Here is an 18,343-nt window from a genome sequence, read left to right as displayed (position 1 = left end):
TTAAAATGTTGTACAGAGTGATGACTTTTAAAAGTAAATGTTTGGGGAGGTGAATATAGAGGTCTAACAGATGTCTGGGAAACAGTGTGCACTTAGTACAATATATTATGTTCTATAAAACTGTATTGTAAGATTTCATAAGATTTCTATAAAATTAAAAACTTAAATCAAAGAAAGATTTAAATTTTGTAGAGTAAAATAAAATTCTATAAAACACTTAAATCTTCTTTATAAAACTTTATAAATCTTCTTTATAAAACTTTATAAATCTTCTTTATAAAACTTAATTCTACTTTAAACTTTGAACATAACCAAAGTTTGACCAATTTGTAAAAGTTGTTTTTGCACATTTTTTTTTGCAGTTTAAAGAAATTTGAAATTACTCTGCAATTCATTCACTTGGTTTATTTACTGTAGTATTTTTATAACATTTTGTTTTAGGTATTCTTCCATTTCACGGATTTTCCATGTTAGGTATATCATTTTCTTATTATTATATTTAAATGATTTATCATGTAAATAATGAAATTGAATTTATTTCTAATAACTACAAGTTTAAAAATTTTAATAAAAAATTTATTTCTATGTTTTCTACATTTATTATTTGTAATATCATTAAGTTTCACTTTTGTTGTAGTTAATTTCTTGTTTAATAAGGTTATCTTTGTTTAGAACATTTCTGAATTATGCTGTCTTTTGTGACTGCACACAAGCTAGATTCAACCACATTAAAACTAGATTCAACTTTTGAAAGCATAAGAATATAATAAACTAAAAAATATAATAAAACCATATAACAATAATTAATAAAACAAAAATAAAATCAATAATTTTAATTGTACTTCTGTTTCCAGAAGTTGTGGTGAAAGTAGTATACTGGTAGTTATGATGATAGTATAATGGTGCTGGTCGAACAACATGCTTTTTTTTCGCATAAAATCTTTGTGCATACAAGGATTTGTATATATGTTTTTATGCAACTTATAATTTTAAATTGTTTGCATAAAGTTGTAAACAATTAAAATTAGCGCATCATTTCAGAAGGAAATCTTATTTTTTATATACATTGTGTGAAGCACTAATCTAATGTATTAATCAGATGGCAAACATGTGCCATAACAATTATTGTTATGACATATAAACAACTATAAAAAAAGGCTACTCACACTGAAGATAAAACTCACACTAAAAATAAGACTTGCAGTAAAGGCATGGTATACTGTTAGAATGCTTGCATTTTTTTTTTATAACTTTTTATAACTTTTAATGATATTCTATACCATGTATGACATATTGCAAATTTAGTATAAAATATATTATTATAATATTTTATTGATATGCTGATCTTTTGTTTACTAAAAATTTTAGTTAGATAAAATAATTGTACAATCATATTAATTTATTTGAAAAGAAATTTGAAATAACAAATTATTGTCAGATTTTATTCACATTTGTGTGAATTGTGTAATATTAATGATTTAAGATATAGTTACGTTTATCAAAAGATTTATAAAATAATGGTCTAATAAAAGATATTTTCATATTTTATTTTTTTGTACTATAGATTAGTGTGCTTTTTCTAATAAAACTCTTTTGATTGATGTCTGAGTAATATATGTCAAGAATAGAACTGTTTTTTATATTTGTTTATATTGTTTTAGATGTCGTTGTAAATTAGATGTCATTATAAGTTTACAGAAAATGTTTTTATTAGATCATTATTTAAAAACTTTTTTACATGAAAATGAGAATTTATTTTTAACAAATAATACTTTTTAAAAAATACAACGAATAACAACAAAATAATTTTGTTGTTACTTTGTTACTTGATTTAAAATTTCTCTATTGAATTGAAATCATTTTTACATGTGCATACCCTTCAAGAAAGGTTGCATTAGCTGAACTTTTATTAGTTTAAACAAAAATTAGATATAGTTTGATAAAGCATCTCATAGAAATAAAATGATTCATTAAACTTTTTTTGTATTTTTAGCTGCTCCCCTTTGTTATATATATGAAAAGCCTGAAGAACTTTACTTTGCTTTCCGTGAGCTATATGGCAGGTTTATTGTTTTTTGTACCATTTTTAATTGTTGTTTCCAAGCTGTTACTGAAACTTATTATCTTCATTAATGTCTCTATGATGATCGATCATGATGATGATTGATCATGATGATCGATTATGATGATTGATTGTGATGATCGATCATGATGACCGATCATGATGGCCAATCATCATGACTGATCATCATGACCAATAATATATTTGTATATTGCTTTAGATATTTTATCAAACTGCATTCAATATCTTCAAACTCTCAGGTATTTTATTTATTAGGTACAAGTGATCAACTATTTTGTAAATCTGGTTTAGTAATATTTTTATTAATTTTTCTTCTATTTACTGTGTAACAGGTTTTATGTTCTCAGAGTTTTTTTTAGTAAAATAAAGATAATCTTATTTCATTTTTTAACTGATATCTATGTAAATGATACTAATGCAGACACAATCCATAATGCAAAAAATTTCTGATTTGTGAATTACAAAATTTTGAATTGTGAATACATAACTCTAAATTGTAAATTACTATAATTTTTAGTTTTTTTATTTGAGAATTTTAAATATTGGCTATAATAATAATGATAAAGATATTTGATTTTGTCTCTGTGTTAACAGTTGTTACATCTGTACAAATATATGATGTTGCTGGCAAGATTAATATTAATAAAATGAATTTTTGCTTTTTTTCAATCTGTGTGGGAAATTTTATGAGTTAAACCTTCACAGCAATTTTTGATCATGTGGTCAATCTTTAATCATGTGGTCAATTTTTGATCATGTGGTCAAATTCACACTGATGTATTAATATTTCATCTTTTATATTTTGGCTTTCTGAATTATTTTTAATTTGTGTATAGGTTGGAACTTGTATTAAATGTAGTCAAATACTTTTGCAAAATCTAAAAAGGTAATATCAGCACAGATACCTCTTTAAATTAATTAGCATATCTAGGATTTCTAGATGATTTATAGAAAAGTTTTTTGCTTTTAGGAAGCCATGTTGTTCTTCAGTTTTTAAATTGTTGTCAACAAGAGAGCGCTCGCTTCATAAGCGAGAGGTTCCTAGTTCGATCCCCACCATGTCCCTGGTAGTACCGCGCTCAACTTGTTTCTGCGCGCAGCGGCCTTGTTCGTCAAGGTTCGTGTTTCGGAGTTATAGAGTTGAGAGAGGGTTATAACCACAATTAAGTAGCCTCCTCATCTGTAGTGGCCTTCTAGGACTTGGGGAGGTGAAATAACAACAACAACAACAACAACAAAAAAAAGATGCTTCATTGTCTCTGACAATGTTTTCCTTTAACTTGCAAACCATTGAGGTTAACAAGATTGGTTTGTAGTTGTCAGACTTAAGGCAATCATCTTTTTTAAATAGCAATCTTGGTTTCTTGCCAAAATACTGGTAGTATCCTCATTAGAGTGATGGAAAGTAATACACAATTGCTGGCTAATGCATTCAGCACAATATTTAAGGTAGTTGGGTGAACTTTGCCACATCCTGGAAATTTGTTTACATAATTTAACTAATTAGTTAACAATGAGTTTAACTAATTAGTTAACAATGAATTCGAATAAAATGTACTTGTTACACTTCCACATGATAGAGGTCCTCGAAATATTCATTTATCAGGGATTATCTTTTTCTGGAAATTTTCGGAATTTTCTGGATATTTCCGGATAACTCTATAAATTTTCATTTATTCCGAATATCTAAATAGTTTTCTGAAAATACAAGTTAAAAATATTTTTTTTTTCATCAAGTAATTAAAACAGTAAAAGTATCGTTTATCAATTATATTATGCTATATTTTACTTAGGTGAGGCATTAGTTGTACAAATATTTGTTCTTATTTGTACGCATATATTTATTATTATAGGGATTATAGGAAGACAAATTGGAGTAATTGCTCAGCTTTACGTGAACAAAAATTTTAAAATCCCTAAAAAAATATTTTTTATTTACGTAAAGCTGAGCAATTACTCAAAAAACGCAGAATAAAAAAAAAATTTTTTATTTACGTAAAGCTGAGCAATTACTCAAAAAACGCAGAATAAAAAAATATTTTTTATTTACGTAAAGCTGAGCAATTACTCAAAAAACGCAGAATAAAAAAATATTTTTTATTTACGTAAAGCTGAGCAATTACTCAAAAAACGCAGTATAAAAAAAATATTTTTTATTTATTTCTAAAATAAAAAAAAGTAATTTTTCTTTTATTTCTTCTTTTATTTTTTAATTTCTACTTTAAAAAGTTTTCATTGTAATCAAAAGGTACAAATTTACAAAGTTTAATTACTCTAGTTTTTAAAAAATATCTATACTAATATATAACTCTAAATAAAAAACCTCAAAGTACGCCTATTAAAAAATGTATGTATGAATTTAAATTATAAAATAAGTTTTGTGTTAATTAAAATTACCAAATCAATTTATTTATTGAGATATTACCAAAAAAGCTTTTACTATTTTGCAATTATACTTCTGGTTGAGAGGTTAAAATAAACTTAATTTTTTTCGTTATAAAATATCTGGTTTGAATAATAAATGTACTTACCGCAGAGTTTTTAAAACAATTTTCAAACAATTTTATAATTAGATTACGGTTTTCTCCTTGAAAAACAATTTTATAATTAAATTTTCTCATTGAAAAAAAGTTTGCGCTTTAGTTAAACTTTTGACAAAATAAAAGTTGTAATTAAACGAAGAATACTGCTTTTCTCATTTGTTTTATTTTTATTTCCATTAAAATATTTTGTTTTCAATTACTGTGAAATCAAATTTATTTGCACTATTTTTTTACTATTTCTGAATAAAAAATTTTTATTCGGGTATTATATGTTTTATAAATAGTTATATATAAAAGCATTGATCAGGGCCGATGATACCAGGAAGGCACATGACCCCCTCCCCCATCCCTCATCACTACCTCATTGCATAATATCTGTAAAGTCTTTAAGTAGTTTTTTTTATGTTTAGAGCATCTTGTCTATCTGCTCTCTATTTGAATCCTTGTTGATATCTAAAGAAGCTGCTCTTTTTAAACATTTGATGGATATTGGTTGTCCACCGTAAGCTGTTTGTGGTTATCTACATTTATATTTATGTATTTTATCCTAATATTTAATATCTTTAATAATTTATTGGCAATAATTTTTTTAATAAGTTGTTGCTTAATTCAGTTTAAAACTAGCATTTAATTGGTTGATGTTTGTGTACTCTGGTTACCTGTCGGCAGAGGAAACTCTACAACTTTGGGATATAATTCTTGGCTTTGATTCTCTGGATATTCTTGCAGGTAAACGCATCTATCATTAAATGTTATGTGCATTTGCAATTTTTGTGGAAAAAATAGTAATTTCAAAAATATATAAGTCTCTACAACAAAGTATTTGATTAATAGTCATAAATCACAAGTCTTTTTCAAAAAAAATCAAATCAATAAAGTCTTAAATCACAGTCATGTTAAATTGAGCAGTTACTTAATTTGTTTATTTTTATTCTGTTCAAAACTGCACAGTCAGCAGTTTAATGTGGTTTAAAAAAGTTAAAAATGAGTTTAAAATCTTTACTTCTAATATTGTTTTTGCATGTGTTTTGCATGCATGCGTTTTTTGAAATTAAAAAAAATATTGTGTTGAGTTGGATGCTCTGTCTAGTGTATAAGAATGGAAGGGGAGGGGGGGCTTAGTATTATTTACTTTCTGCTAAACTGATTATTTTGTTTTATGTATTTTTTTTATAGTAAATTATTCTAAAGTAATGCTAGAACTAATTTACAGCAAGTGCAAAAAACTTTGAAAAATTGAAATTTCAATTAAAAATTTTTCTATGTTTTTCAACAAAAATATTTATAAAAAGGTAAAAGAAAAAATACAAATCTATAATTACACAAGAATTATAGCTCTAAACAGAACTACCAAGTGTAAGATGACTCGATTTCATTGGTATTTCAAATTTTATTTTTCTCGTTTTATCCATAGAAAAAAAAAGGCGAAAAATAAAAAATGATTTCTGCAAAACCCTTTTAAAAGAAAAAATTTTTTTATTTAGCTGTAAGTAGAAGCACTAGAAAAGATTTTCTATTCTACTTCTATTTTGAAAGATATTTTCTTTTTTTGTTTGTTTTTTTGATTTGTTGATGATTTATATAGTGGCTGCTTTATTTCAATATTCTTTTTGGTACTTTAAATTTTATTTGACTATTTTATTTTATTTGGTATTTCATTGACTGAAATTGAACCAAAGTTCATAACATGGTATACACATGCATTTGTAATATTTCTAAGCTACAGGGCTGTTTAAAAAAAAGAACCTAGAGCAGAAGGTTCTAGAGCCTTCTGTTCTAGGATCTTTTTTTTTAAATACAGAAAATGTTTTTTGAAGAGCCTTCAAAGATCCAAAGTTCTAAGTGAAATTCTGGGAATCAGAGAGAAACTCTCATTAGAGTTTTGAGCTATTTTAAATAATCAATAATGGCTGCCTTGCTACTTATAAAAATAGAAAATATTGTCACATGGAAGAAAAACTAATTTAAATTAAAAAAATCACTAAAAGAGATTGAGCTCTGGTGGCTTCAAGAGGACATAACTTATTTAATGTGCAATGAACTCATCAGATCCAATTACAAGTTTATTATATTCAAGTAGAAAATCTAAAAATAACACATATTCTTTTAAAACCAGTTACTGAACTTTTATTACTGAACAAAGTAGACTTAAATACAAGCAGTGACGAAAATAATGATGGAAATTATATTGATCAACAGAAACTTTAGATGTAGAATTTGATGATGATTTGAATAAAATAACGATAATAAAGTAAAAAAATTTTTCAAAAATTAAAAAAAAAAAGTTTTTGTTGTGATTTTTTTGTAAAAATTACTTATTTGACCTTCTAAAGGAAAATAATATTTATGGAAAAAAAAAAATAATATTTATAGTTCTCGCAATCCCCTTCTCCTCCCCCCCCCCTCCACACACACACACGCTTCCCCTTCTCCCATGCTGGGTTTATCTACAAATATTTTAGATTACTGTCTGAGATAAATAGTTTTATCATCTGAGAAATAGTTCCATTATTTCATTTCCAGTAATTTAATTTTTGAAGCTTTTTCAGAGTTTTTTTGTAATTAATATAAAAACAAAACTTTTTTTTAGTGGTGGCAGTAGCAATTTTGGAGTTTCGAAGAGAAAACCTGATGAGTGCCACAAACTTAAAAACAGCTGAGGTAATAACTTAACAGGTTTTGTTTTTCCAACACAAGAAAACATCTTTGCTGAAAAGTTTTGGCACAGTTTAATCCAAATTTTTCTGTCTTTTTGTTGTTTATTTAGATTTAATTTTTATTTAAAACTTGATAAACTTTAGGCCAAATTTATAAAGTTCAAATAGAATCTTCTGCATTTTTGTCAAATTTTTAAATTTTATTGATGAATTTCTCAGTAATAAAGGATTTACATTAAAATAGTTATATTAAAGTAAAAGCAGAGTCTTCTTAAGAAGTTTCTCCAATTTATAAATGCATATACCAATATGTTTGTATATACCAAAGAAAAACGTATAAATATAGAAGTCATTTATCAAATTCACAAGAAATAATTATAATGTATCAGTTTATAATTATATTTATTTCAATGTATCAGCTAAATAATAAAAGTGATGTTGAACAGTTGTATAAAAAATCAAAAAAATAATAACAAAAACGTTATAATTTTTCTATTGACTTTAATACATTAAAGTACATAAAATTTACAAAAAACTATTTAAAACTTTGATTATATACAAAATCCATGATTTTCAGTTTACAAAATATCATTTTTAAAGTTAAGAAATTTAAAAAAGTAGTTTGTTTTTCTGATTTCAAATTTACACAATTGAAAGAAAAAGCTACAATGCATTCTTTTATTAGCTAACACAACTTTATAATCTTAAATTTTCTATGAATATCTTTCTAAATCTGAATGAATACCTTAAATTCTTATAGTTTGAACCAAATTTTCTTTATTTTCTATCTAAGCCTCATGAGTTCAGGCATGCAAAATAAACTGATTTTATGTAGATATTGTCAATATATTTAACTGTATAGTTGAAATACTATTTAAAGTTTTTAAGAAAAATTGTATAGTTTAGGGTATCATTTGGAACAAAGGTGTATCACTTATACTTTGAAAAGTACAGGGTGTCATTTCAAAGATACATTAGATATATCTTCTACTTTCAATTATGCAAGTTGTATCAACTATTATTAAAACTTCATGATGTTAAAAATTATTAATATGTTTATATAGTTTTACCAAAAAGAAATTTTGGAGCGCTTAGAAATAGTCACATTAAAAAGATGAGACTTAATTAATTGACTGATAACACATGAATGAATTTTAGTATATAGCACAAAAGATGCAGCTCTTTAGAGCAGTGCCCATTATAGTATTTATAGAAAAGAGAAAGAGAAACGATATTATGACAATGTAACAATGGTTGAAATCAAGTAAATTACTGTTCATAAATATCTAGGTTATGGCTATAATGATTAGCTGAAAAAAATTTTTTTTGAGTTAAAGTTAACCAGCCACTGAGAGCTCCATGCTGTAGCAGAAGTGAGATTCTTTTTAATCTTAAATGCCCTTCCAAGGGCATTTAAGATTAAAAAGTTTCATCCAAGTTTCATCAGCTAACAATGCTACTTTAGATGTGAGATTTTCAGGAAGATGGTTTATGTAAATTAAAAAATATATAGTGCCAAGGTAAGAACCTTGAGGAACCCCTAAAGTTAAAAGAAATAAAAAAAAAGTGCTGTCCATTGAGGACAACTTTTATACTACAATTGGTAAGAAAGGATTTAATAATCTAAAAGATGTTACCTGATACATCGTAAGAGCTTATGGAGAAAACCAGCATGCCAAACTTTATCAAAGACTTAAAAATGTTGAGTGTCATAACACTAATCTCTCCACATCTAATGCACAACAAATCTATTGGTTATTATTGTTAACAAATCAGCAGAACAAGATCGAAATAATGATTAGAAAGTGAGTTTTGATATTCAAGATGAGAGATTAAGTATTTGTTAATTAAAGACTCAAAAACCTTGCTTATGATAGGAAGACTAATGGTAGGAAGACTAATGGGATGAGAGTTAGAAGAGTCAGATCACTCTCCAGAATTTTTGAAAAAAGGGATAACAAATGCCGTTTTCCAGCAAGCTGGAAAACAAGACTCTGATAAGCACTTGTTAAATAGTTTTGAAAGTATAGGCGGCAGCTCCAGAGAACACTTCTGCAAAACTTTAACAAATATGTTGTCCTGACCACAAGCTAGAGAAGAGTCTAAGCAGCAAATCACTTAAGACACAGAAGCTGGAGTGATACAAATGTCATGCAATGAAATCAACCTGTTTGTCAGCTATATTAGGTAGGATGTTTTTAGTGGAATTAAGAGATAATATTGATGAAAAGTTCTTAGCGAGCAATTCAGCTTTGTCTTCAGGTGAGGTAACAAAACCTGAAGCATGCAAGAGAATGGTGCTTTAACAGATTTGCCCCAGAAGACTTGGGAGTCTAATTTTTGAGATGAAATGCGAGATTTTGTGACCTGAGAATAACCGGGCTTTTGTGTTAGACAAAACCCTTTTCCAATAGTTTCTAGCAATAGTAAACAGATGTCTGTTTTATGGAGGATTGTTTTGCTGATAGATATGAAAGTAATGGTTACAATTGGAAATTGCAGCAGCACAATGTGAGGAAAACCATGGAGAAGAGTGAGGCTTGACTTGGAATCTTGACTTGGAATCTTCGAGAGGGAATAAAAGATTCCATGCCAGCCTGAATCTAAGAAGTTATGTAAGAAGCATATTTGCCAGCAGGAAAACAAAAGATTTCTATCCAAGGGCCACCACAAAGAATATCATGGAAAGGGTCCCAGTCAGCTTTAAGGTGGTTGTAAAAAGCATGATGATAGGGGTATTCTGATGATGAAGAAGAATGAGATGATAGTTTTAGAGAGATCAAACTGTGAACAGAAGCACTTAAGTGTGGATGTGGAGAAACTAAGGACTGACTAGGATCAGAAACAAAGCATAAGTTGAATAGAGTAGGTAAATGATTCGAATTGTTTGAAAAGCGAGTTGGAAAGTTGACTATTTGTAATAGAAATTGAGATGCATGCAAAGTCACTGACACTAGAGCCAAGCCATTCAGTGTGATGAGCATTAAAATCACCAACAACAAGGATATTGGCTGAAGGGTAAAGAGAAAGGGCTTGGTTAATTTGATCAGAAATAATATAGAAAAGAGTACAGTCTTTAGATGAAGGAGAAACACATAGAACAAAGATTAAGGTGATAGAGTGGAGTGGTGCTAAACAAAAGCACAAAAGAATATTCTGTGGATTCAAACCTAGTTTCCCAACAAGCGGGTGATTTTTTTATGAATGTAAATGCCCAGGCTAAGCGTGTGACTATAGGAGTCTTTATGAATTTAGGGAAGATAACCATCAACACTAAGATTACAAGATGAGAAAGCTGAACTCAAATTAGTCTCACAAAGAGCAAGTAGGTCTGGTGAACTTTACAAGAGATAAGACTCAACAGAAGAAAAGTTACTTCGAAGACTACTAATATTAGTGAATGATAGATTTAGAGAACTTGATGATGAAAATTGTTTTTGTGTTTTTGGTACTTTAGTCATTTTTAAATTTGTTAAAGATCTTGACTCAAAGTGCAAATAGGACTCAGTACACTATTTAATAGTGTAAGAAATTGCCTCATTACTATTAACAAATCCTAAGCTGTAAAAAAGGGCTCAAAATGCAGCCTCGACAATGCACACTTAAAGTACGAACAAAGACACTATCCATGTGCAACATGGCACTGTTAGTACTTTAATACTTTACAGCTGTTGATGGAATCAGCCTCTCAGAGATCTACCACAGAGTTCGGAAAACTGACTAACAGTTGGCCTCATAACCATAAACTGAATTTTAGAGCTTTAACTTCTTTAGGAGATAATAAAATGTTGCCTAGTCATAAAAACAGAGACACAAGCAGAACCCATGTATTGAGTCAGGAAGATCCAGCTTTCAACATTCTAAACTGGAAAACAATGTGAATTATAAGTTCACCTTTACCAACCTAATAGACTAAGTGCGAAATTGGTCAACAGTAGAATTTAATTACCCCTTAAGTAGATGGTACAAAGTTACTTTCAATTAACTGCCATATTTCTCTATAATAAGTAAATAATAACAAGCAGTATAATAAACAAAATTACTTTCTTAATTCCCATATTTCTTACTAAGCAACATCTAGTTGTAAGCGAAGAGCAATGTGCATGCAAGAAAGTCTTTACTTTTTAACACCGAAATAACATGGATTTAAAAAGGAACTGGTTTATTTGATGTCACCATCAGCATTTAACGGCGCAGGGGTATACTAGTTGGTATTTTCATTTTGTTTCAGCTTTCACAATTTTATAACAAGAACATTTTATAAAAGAATATAAAATATATATATATATATATATATATATATTTATACACACACACATACATACAAATATACGAAAACAAAATAAACAAAAACAGTGTTTAGTATAGGGGTGTTCCATAAAGTATGTACCCAGGTATGGGGAGAGGGAGAATTACTCAAAAGCATTCAAATGCATACAAGGGAGAGGGGGTGTTAAATACAGCAAGTACATACAACATTTGATTATCTCTCATTCTTTATCTCTCTCCTAAGACTTTAGTTTTTTTAATTAACAAGAACATTAAATTTTACGAATTTAAAAAAATATATATGATGTTATGTAATAGAGTTGCAAAAAAAAATTAGTCACTGATAAGAATAAATACTTTCAGTGTATTCAGGCTTTAAACCTTGATTTGTCAAAAATTTGTTTTTGATTTATTCCTCGCAATAGTACAAAACGTACATAAGCATACAAACGTACATAAGCATATATATTAAATTCTATAAAAATTATGATAAAGCAGTTGTTCAAAAATGCGCATTTTTGAACAAACCGCAAGTCGCACTAGAATTGAATTATTTCATGCATGTTCCGTAAAAAATTCTAAACTACTCTTTTATTAAGACTCCCCTAAATAGGAAAACTTACTTAACTTTCTTTTTGACGCAAAGAATTAAAAAGTATTTTATGTAAATAAAAATCGTAAAGCTTAATAATTGCAAAAATTAGGAAAAATTAGAATCAAACAGTGTTTTTGTTTGTATAAGAATCTTTATAAACTGTTTCTGTTAAAAAGTGAAACAGTTAGGAAATATTTAAGGTTCAAATTTGCCAGAAATTTAAGAACTTTCAGGTTAAAGCTATTAAGTGTATTTTTTATAATAGAAACAATGTATATTTCTAGATTCTGTTTCTGCACTTCATTACTAAACAAAATTAACGTTAACTTAATTCTAAATTTTTTCTGTTTGCTGTTGAAGTTGGTTAAGCAGCTCATGCATGGTCGTATCAATGGATCGTATTATCTTTTATATCCATAGTTTTACCTTTAAGTACATGTAATTATAAATTATCAAATCTTTTCTAATTCCAATTAATTTCCATGAATCACTGTACCAAAAACGGTTTGTTGTTTGTCAATAACCTTAAATAGGTAAGAGCTTCTAATGCTTGTTAAATTTTGTTTGATGTTGAAAGTTCACTAACATTCCTCTTGATGAAAAAGTTCACAAACATTCCTCTTGATGAAACTGTATTGCTTTTGGTATAATTTCACACAATTCAGTCTTAACGCCTCTCAATCTTTCAAATTATAAAGTTATTTGATTTTTCAACTAAGCTTATACACTAACATTCTGACCTTAAACTTATTAAAGAGAAAGAAATCATTTTTTTCTAAATTTAAAATGTTCAAATGACTTTTTATTATTAAGCAATATAATATTGTGTTATGTTTGATGTAAGTCTTCTAATTTTTATTCTGGAATTTCCAGGAAGTAAGTTCAATGATATCAATAAGAAGGAACCATATTGCTTTGACAAATTGATTTTTCGTGATGATATGAACAATTTTAAAAATAATATTGGAAACGTTTACGTTCTTTAAAACAAACTTTTAACTAACTTTTGTAACTTTTATAAAAAAATTAAAGTTGTAACTTTAATTGGTAGAGTCTTCAAAAGTTACAGTACTTTGTCAAGTTTTCATCTTGATCTTGAAAATGTTCAACTAACTTTTCAAAAAAATGTTTTTTCATTGAACAAAATTGGCAAAACAAACCCACACTGCTCAAAATTATCTCTAATAACTGTGAATACACATTATTTTAAACTTTCCTCTTGGTCAATTCAAATACCCTCTAGCATCAGCTTAATTAATTCATTAATATTGGAAAGACAACATCAATGATAGATTAGTTCTAGTTTCTTTTTAAAATCGGGATTTTAACTGAAAGACCCCCCTACCTTAAAAAATTTTTTTTTTTCAATATTAGCATAACATATTGGTTACTTTTTTTTTATATCTTGATGTATAAATTTTTTTTTTTTTATATCTTGATGTATAAATATTTTTTTTAATTTGTGGTTGTTTCAGGCAATGCTCGAGGATATTAGCACGATTAAAGTTGTTCCCTTGCTTGCTCAGTTTTTTGGGTATATTTAAAAAAGACGCAAGTTTCTATAAATATTTTCAAAGCGTTTATGCAATCTTAGTGATTTGTGAACCGACGTAAATGTACTCATCTTAAAAAGACTATGATAGTGTAACTGCAGTTTAATCTCTGTTTTTAGCATGTGCCGTATCGGCATTTTTTATTGTAGTTGTATAAATGTTTTTAAAATTTATAGTTTTTATGTGAAAGTTAATATACAATTTATAAATACATTTTCCAAATCAATTTGTAGTAATTAGTTAACGAATTTATAGTAATTAACTAAAGAATAGTTTAGAACGCTGCCTGAGCGAACTTTATTATTTAATGGTTACAATGTAATTGACGCAAGCCCGCCAAATTTGAAGTCTTGGGTGTAAATGCGAACTGAAACATTTTAAAAGAGTACTTTAAAAGCGTGCAATCAAAAGCGTTAAACAGTTTTGAATTTTTAAAATAAATGATTTTTGAAAATAAAGCCTTTTCAAACCAAAATCTAATAATAGATGTATGCGCTTTCCGCATTTGTATCTACCTATGAGTTGTTGTAAGTATTTTATTTTTTACATAAAAGTTGACAAATAACATATGCGCAGATTTACACTTATAAAATTTGCACCTGAATTTTAATAAGTCTTGAACGGATTTTAGAAGTTGCTAAAAAAATTTTATAACGCGTCATAATCGCAACTATTTAATAAGTTGGTTTATATTCAGTATTCAGACGCGGTTGTTTTTCCGTAAATGATATATTAAAAGGTTGATCAGCTGCTGCAAGTTACATCTGGTTTAGCTTTGATTCATTTTACACCTAAAATTTTATTTATTTTTAACGGTTTCCAAGATAATATGCTAAAACTGATACATTTGTTTATTCTATTTGATACTCATACAATATTTGTCTACTCTATTCATAGGTTATAACTAGTCTAACTTACTTAAGGAAGTGCTTTATCTTATTATTATTAACCATATAATCGTATAGGTATATCTATAGGTGGATTATAGCCCTACTTTTTCTTAATAAACCTTGTGACTTAAGGTCAAAGTGTAATATGTAAGCGAATATGTAGTAATATATTAATTATATAATTAATGGTATAATTAATGGTATAAAGTATTATTAATTAGTATACTAATTTTCCGCATGCTTTTTTTAATCATTAATTTCAAAACTCTGCTAAAATATATAATTTTGGCTTATTTTGAAGTTTAATTGTTACCCACAAAAAATAATTCATCAAATTTAGTTGAAAATAAAGTGACAGTAAAAGTATAGTCATCTTATATATTAAGAAGCATTTACAGAAGTATCTCTATTAAATAGTTTTGAAGTATAAATGCTCAGTTTTTCAACTTAAAGAGTTTACGAGAAACATTTGAAAAGTACTTGGTTGCACTTGTTTTGTCCAATACTGTATATATATATATATATATATATATATATATATATGTATATATCTAATTTGGGTAATCAAAAATAGATAATTTGGATGAAAAACTATTACCCTTAAAAATTTCAGATGATCATCTATTTTATTTAAAAATTATGATCTGGTAGAAATCGCAAAAATCTACTGTAATCTCTAGATACTCAAATTTTTCCAATTTTGGTCAATATTAATTCAATTATAACTTTTGAACGGTTCGATCAATCAAGTTGAAATTTTCGGTATTGTGTTTTTTTTTGTAAAAGCTGTGAGTGGTCAAAATTCGAAGCAAATTTGAGGTGGTAACCTGGGGCTTTTTTGAAAAACTAGGTGATTTCATATAGAGTAACCCAACTACATAAAATAAAGTTTTTCAAAGCCATTTTTATATTCTGATGGCAATCTATTAAATCTTTATAAATTGCTTGCATGATTATTGCACACTAAACTTGCACACCAAAAGCACTGTTAAAAAAAAGTAGTCAAATTTTCAATGGTTTCATTTCTCAATCAATTATTATAAAACTGAGGCCGTATTTATTATTATTCGGAATGTTCTTATTATTTAATGAATGATTTTAAAAACTTAAAGAATGTTCTTATTATTTAATGAATGATTTTAAAATCATATACCATTTTCAAAAAGTTCAGACATGTTTCACTAAATTATTCTGTATATATCTGTATATACATTTCTTCAAATATCAAGCGAGTATCTTGGACTATTTGGGCCACTCTTGAGTAATAATATCGCATATATTACCAAAATTTTTTTTCGATAAAGAAAGCAATGGAAAATCTTTCATAAGAATTTTTAATTGTGATATAATTTATTTCCTAATTTTTTTTAAGTTCTTTAAAAACCAAAACAAGCAAAAAAAAATATTCTCCATGATTTTGTACGTAAGTAGGAAAGTGTTCAAGCATACATATGCAAGGCTTTTTTATGACTATAAAAAATCACTGTGTAAAGATAATATTTTACAACTCTTGTAAAATATTTTCGTATAAGCTTTCAGCAACATGTATAATAATCTCAATAACTTATGGTATGTAAACAATAACTTGTGGTATAAAATAACTCAATGACTTCAGGTATTAAACAATAACTTGTAAAATACTAAATGATAATTAAGTTTTACCATTTGGTAGCTACACAATATATCAGCATAATATTTAAAATTGTGTGCTCAATTTTTTTTAGTATTTACAATGTTAAACAATCTGAATCAGAAATGACCAGATGACTAATTACAAGAATGTCATAAATACATAATTATTTACGATAGTTATTTGTTCATGATACTTGGATGAAGAGTGGGTATTTTTTATAGTCTTTTATTAAACAGAATCTTTTAGCCTGCTCTCCTTGTTTTAAAGTACATTTTTCTTGAAAATGTTTTGCACATTAACAGATGAGTTATTTGGCATCCAGTGTAGCATATTTACAAACAACCATATCATTTAAACTTTTTATGGTTTGTTAGTATTCGCTAATATTGAGGAAACTTTTTATAACTTTTTATTGTTTGTAATTCTTCATTGGAATTAAATGGAATTACTGTCAGTACATCTTGTTTTAAATCGTTTAATAAATAGCCAACAAGACAACATTCAATATTCTTTGCTCTACTAACAGAACTTTTAGTTTATATCGTACAATTACTACACACGGTGCATAGGAACATACTCTAAGACCTTGCAACACATTCCCAGATATTTTTTTTTTGATTATCATTAGAAATCATTTCCTCATTCAAAAAATGTAAACAACAATTTTTTTTTAGTGAGGGCCTGAGGAGAAATCACATATTTTAGGGGAGTGTCCAGGAATTTTGTTGTTCAAGATTGGTAACTAAGAGGCATGGGCATACTCAAATTTCTATTATGTTGATACTAATGTCGAATGAGGATGACTTAAAAATTAGAGTAATTGGAGCTAAACCAACCCCGCCCCGACCCCTAACTGCCTCTTCCTATAACTACGTCTCCTTTAATCGAAAAATTTTTTTTTGTTCTATCATAAACTAGATCAAAATTCATCGACAGATTTCAAATTTCATCAAAAAATCTCTTTTCATTTAAGATTTATAACCATGCAAAGCTTAAAATTGGCCCCTAAAATAATTTTAAATGGTCTCAACTTTTAAACGAAAATTTTTTTTGATGTTGTTCGAAATCTGTCGATGAATTTTGATCTAGTTTAATATAAAGCAAGCAAAAAATTGAAAAGTGTTTTTAGGAACCATACCCTGGGGAGGGCTATTAGGGATCGAGAAGGGTTTGCTACAATTATTTATTACGGTAAAAAAAAAATTGTGGTCTTTACGGTTAGATTATGGTTGATATTTTACATTTCAAAGTCATACTAAACATTTTTTCATAGGAGGTTTAATTTTTTACTTTTTACAAACTACATTCCTGCAAATAGAAAGCTACTTTAAAAGTGCTTGAGGTTGTAAGCAACAACCGCATTTTTTAGCGCCTCTATATAGTTTGGGCTGTGCTCTCCAACTTTTTTCATTCGCCAAAACTGATTGAAATCCTAATGAATGGATTCAACTGTTGAAATAGAGTATTTAATTACTAAGATTATAAATTACTTTTTATCAAATTTAAATGTTATTTATCATACCGAAGACTCCACCTTTCATGTCAATAAATTATGTGTACCTTCAAAGGAATTGTAGCCCTTAGGTTTCTATAGCTCGCAGAGAACTCCTCTAAATCTTTAACATATGTGGAGCTTAATGATTTTCCAAAACAACCATGGACTATTATTTTAAAATCTCTAAGTACCTTAATATATTTGGCAGCGGAAACTCCAAGACTAGACTCTTGAAAAAACAGATTAAAGCTGTCTATGTTTTTAAGCAATTTATTACAAGCATTGCCTTCCAAACGATGCTGCCCTTGGTAGGACACTCTACAGATGTTTATCTGAGACAGATATTGGTTAACAAACTGTAACCCACACTCCTTGTTTTCAAATAAATTTTGTTTAATCTCTTTTAAAATTTTGTCTACAACATCTAGCAGTATATGCAGGGCCGTACCGAGCCAATTTTGCGCTTCGGGCAAGAAAAGAAAATTGCTCCCCCTCTTCCCCTCCCTTCCCCCTCCCCCTCCTAAAAAAAAAAAAAAAGAAAATTAAACGAAAAAAATGATTTATTGATCACAAAATTTATCACATCAAGTTATAAGTAAAATTTGTCATTAAGGTTGCACAAACT

The 18,343-nt window shown here is 27.7% G+C and overlaps 1 protein-coding gene across 6 annotated transcripts in view; it reads left to right on the top strand.

Annotated features, from left to right (window-relative positions):
• LOC101235419 (TBC1 domain family member 19) overlaps positions 1-13,926 on the top strand; it is a 69,237-nt gene extending 55,311 nt beyond the window's left edge. For 3 of the 6 annotated variants that reach the window (XM_065813811.1, XM_065813810.1, XM_065813809.1), the window contains 7 exons: positions 442-474; positions 1,994-2,063; positions 2,283-2,322; positions 5,037-5,128; positions 5,240-5,355; positions 7,217-7,287; positions 13,623-13,926. In XM_065813811.1, the coding sequence (XP_065669883.1) occupies positions 442-474; positions 1,994-2,063; positions 2,283-2,322; positions 5,037-5,128; positions 5,240-5,355; positions 7,217-7,287; positions 13,623-13,691 (491 nt within the window). In that variant the 3' untranslated portion in view covers positions 13,692-13,926. Of the gene's footprint in view, positions 1-441; positions 475-1,993; positions 2,064-2,282; positions 2,323-2,919; positions 2,970-5,036; positions 5,129-5,239; positions 5,356-7,216; positions 7,288-13,622 lie in introns of all 6 variants that reach the window. The other 3 variants (XR_010642560.1, XR_010642559.1, XR_010642561.1) reach the window with 3 other exon arrangements.
• Positions 13,927-18,343: the final 4,417 nt, after the last annotated feature.

This window comes from Hydra vulgaris, chromosome 12, assembly GCF_038396675.1.
Source record: "Hydra vulgaris chromosome 12, alternate assembly HydraT2T_AEP".
Taxonomy (NCBI): domain Eukaryota; kingdom Metazoa; phylum Cnidaria; class Hydrozoa; order Anthoathecata; family Hydridae; genus Hydra; species Hydra vulgaris.
The sequence above is the reverse complement of the archived record's forward strand: the minus strand, read 5'-3'. Positions and strand labels throughout refer to the sequence as shown.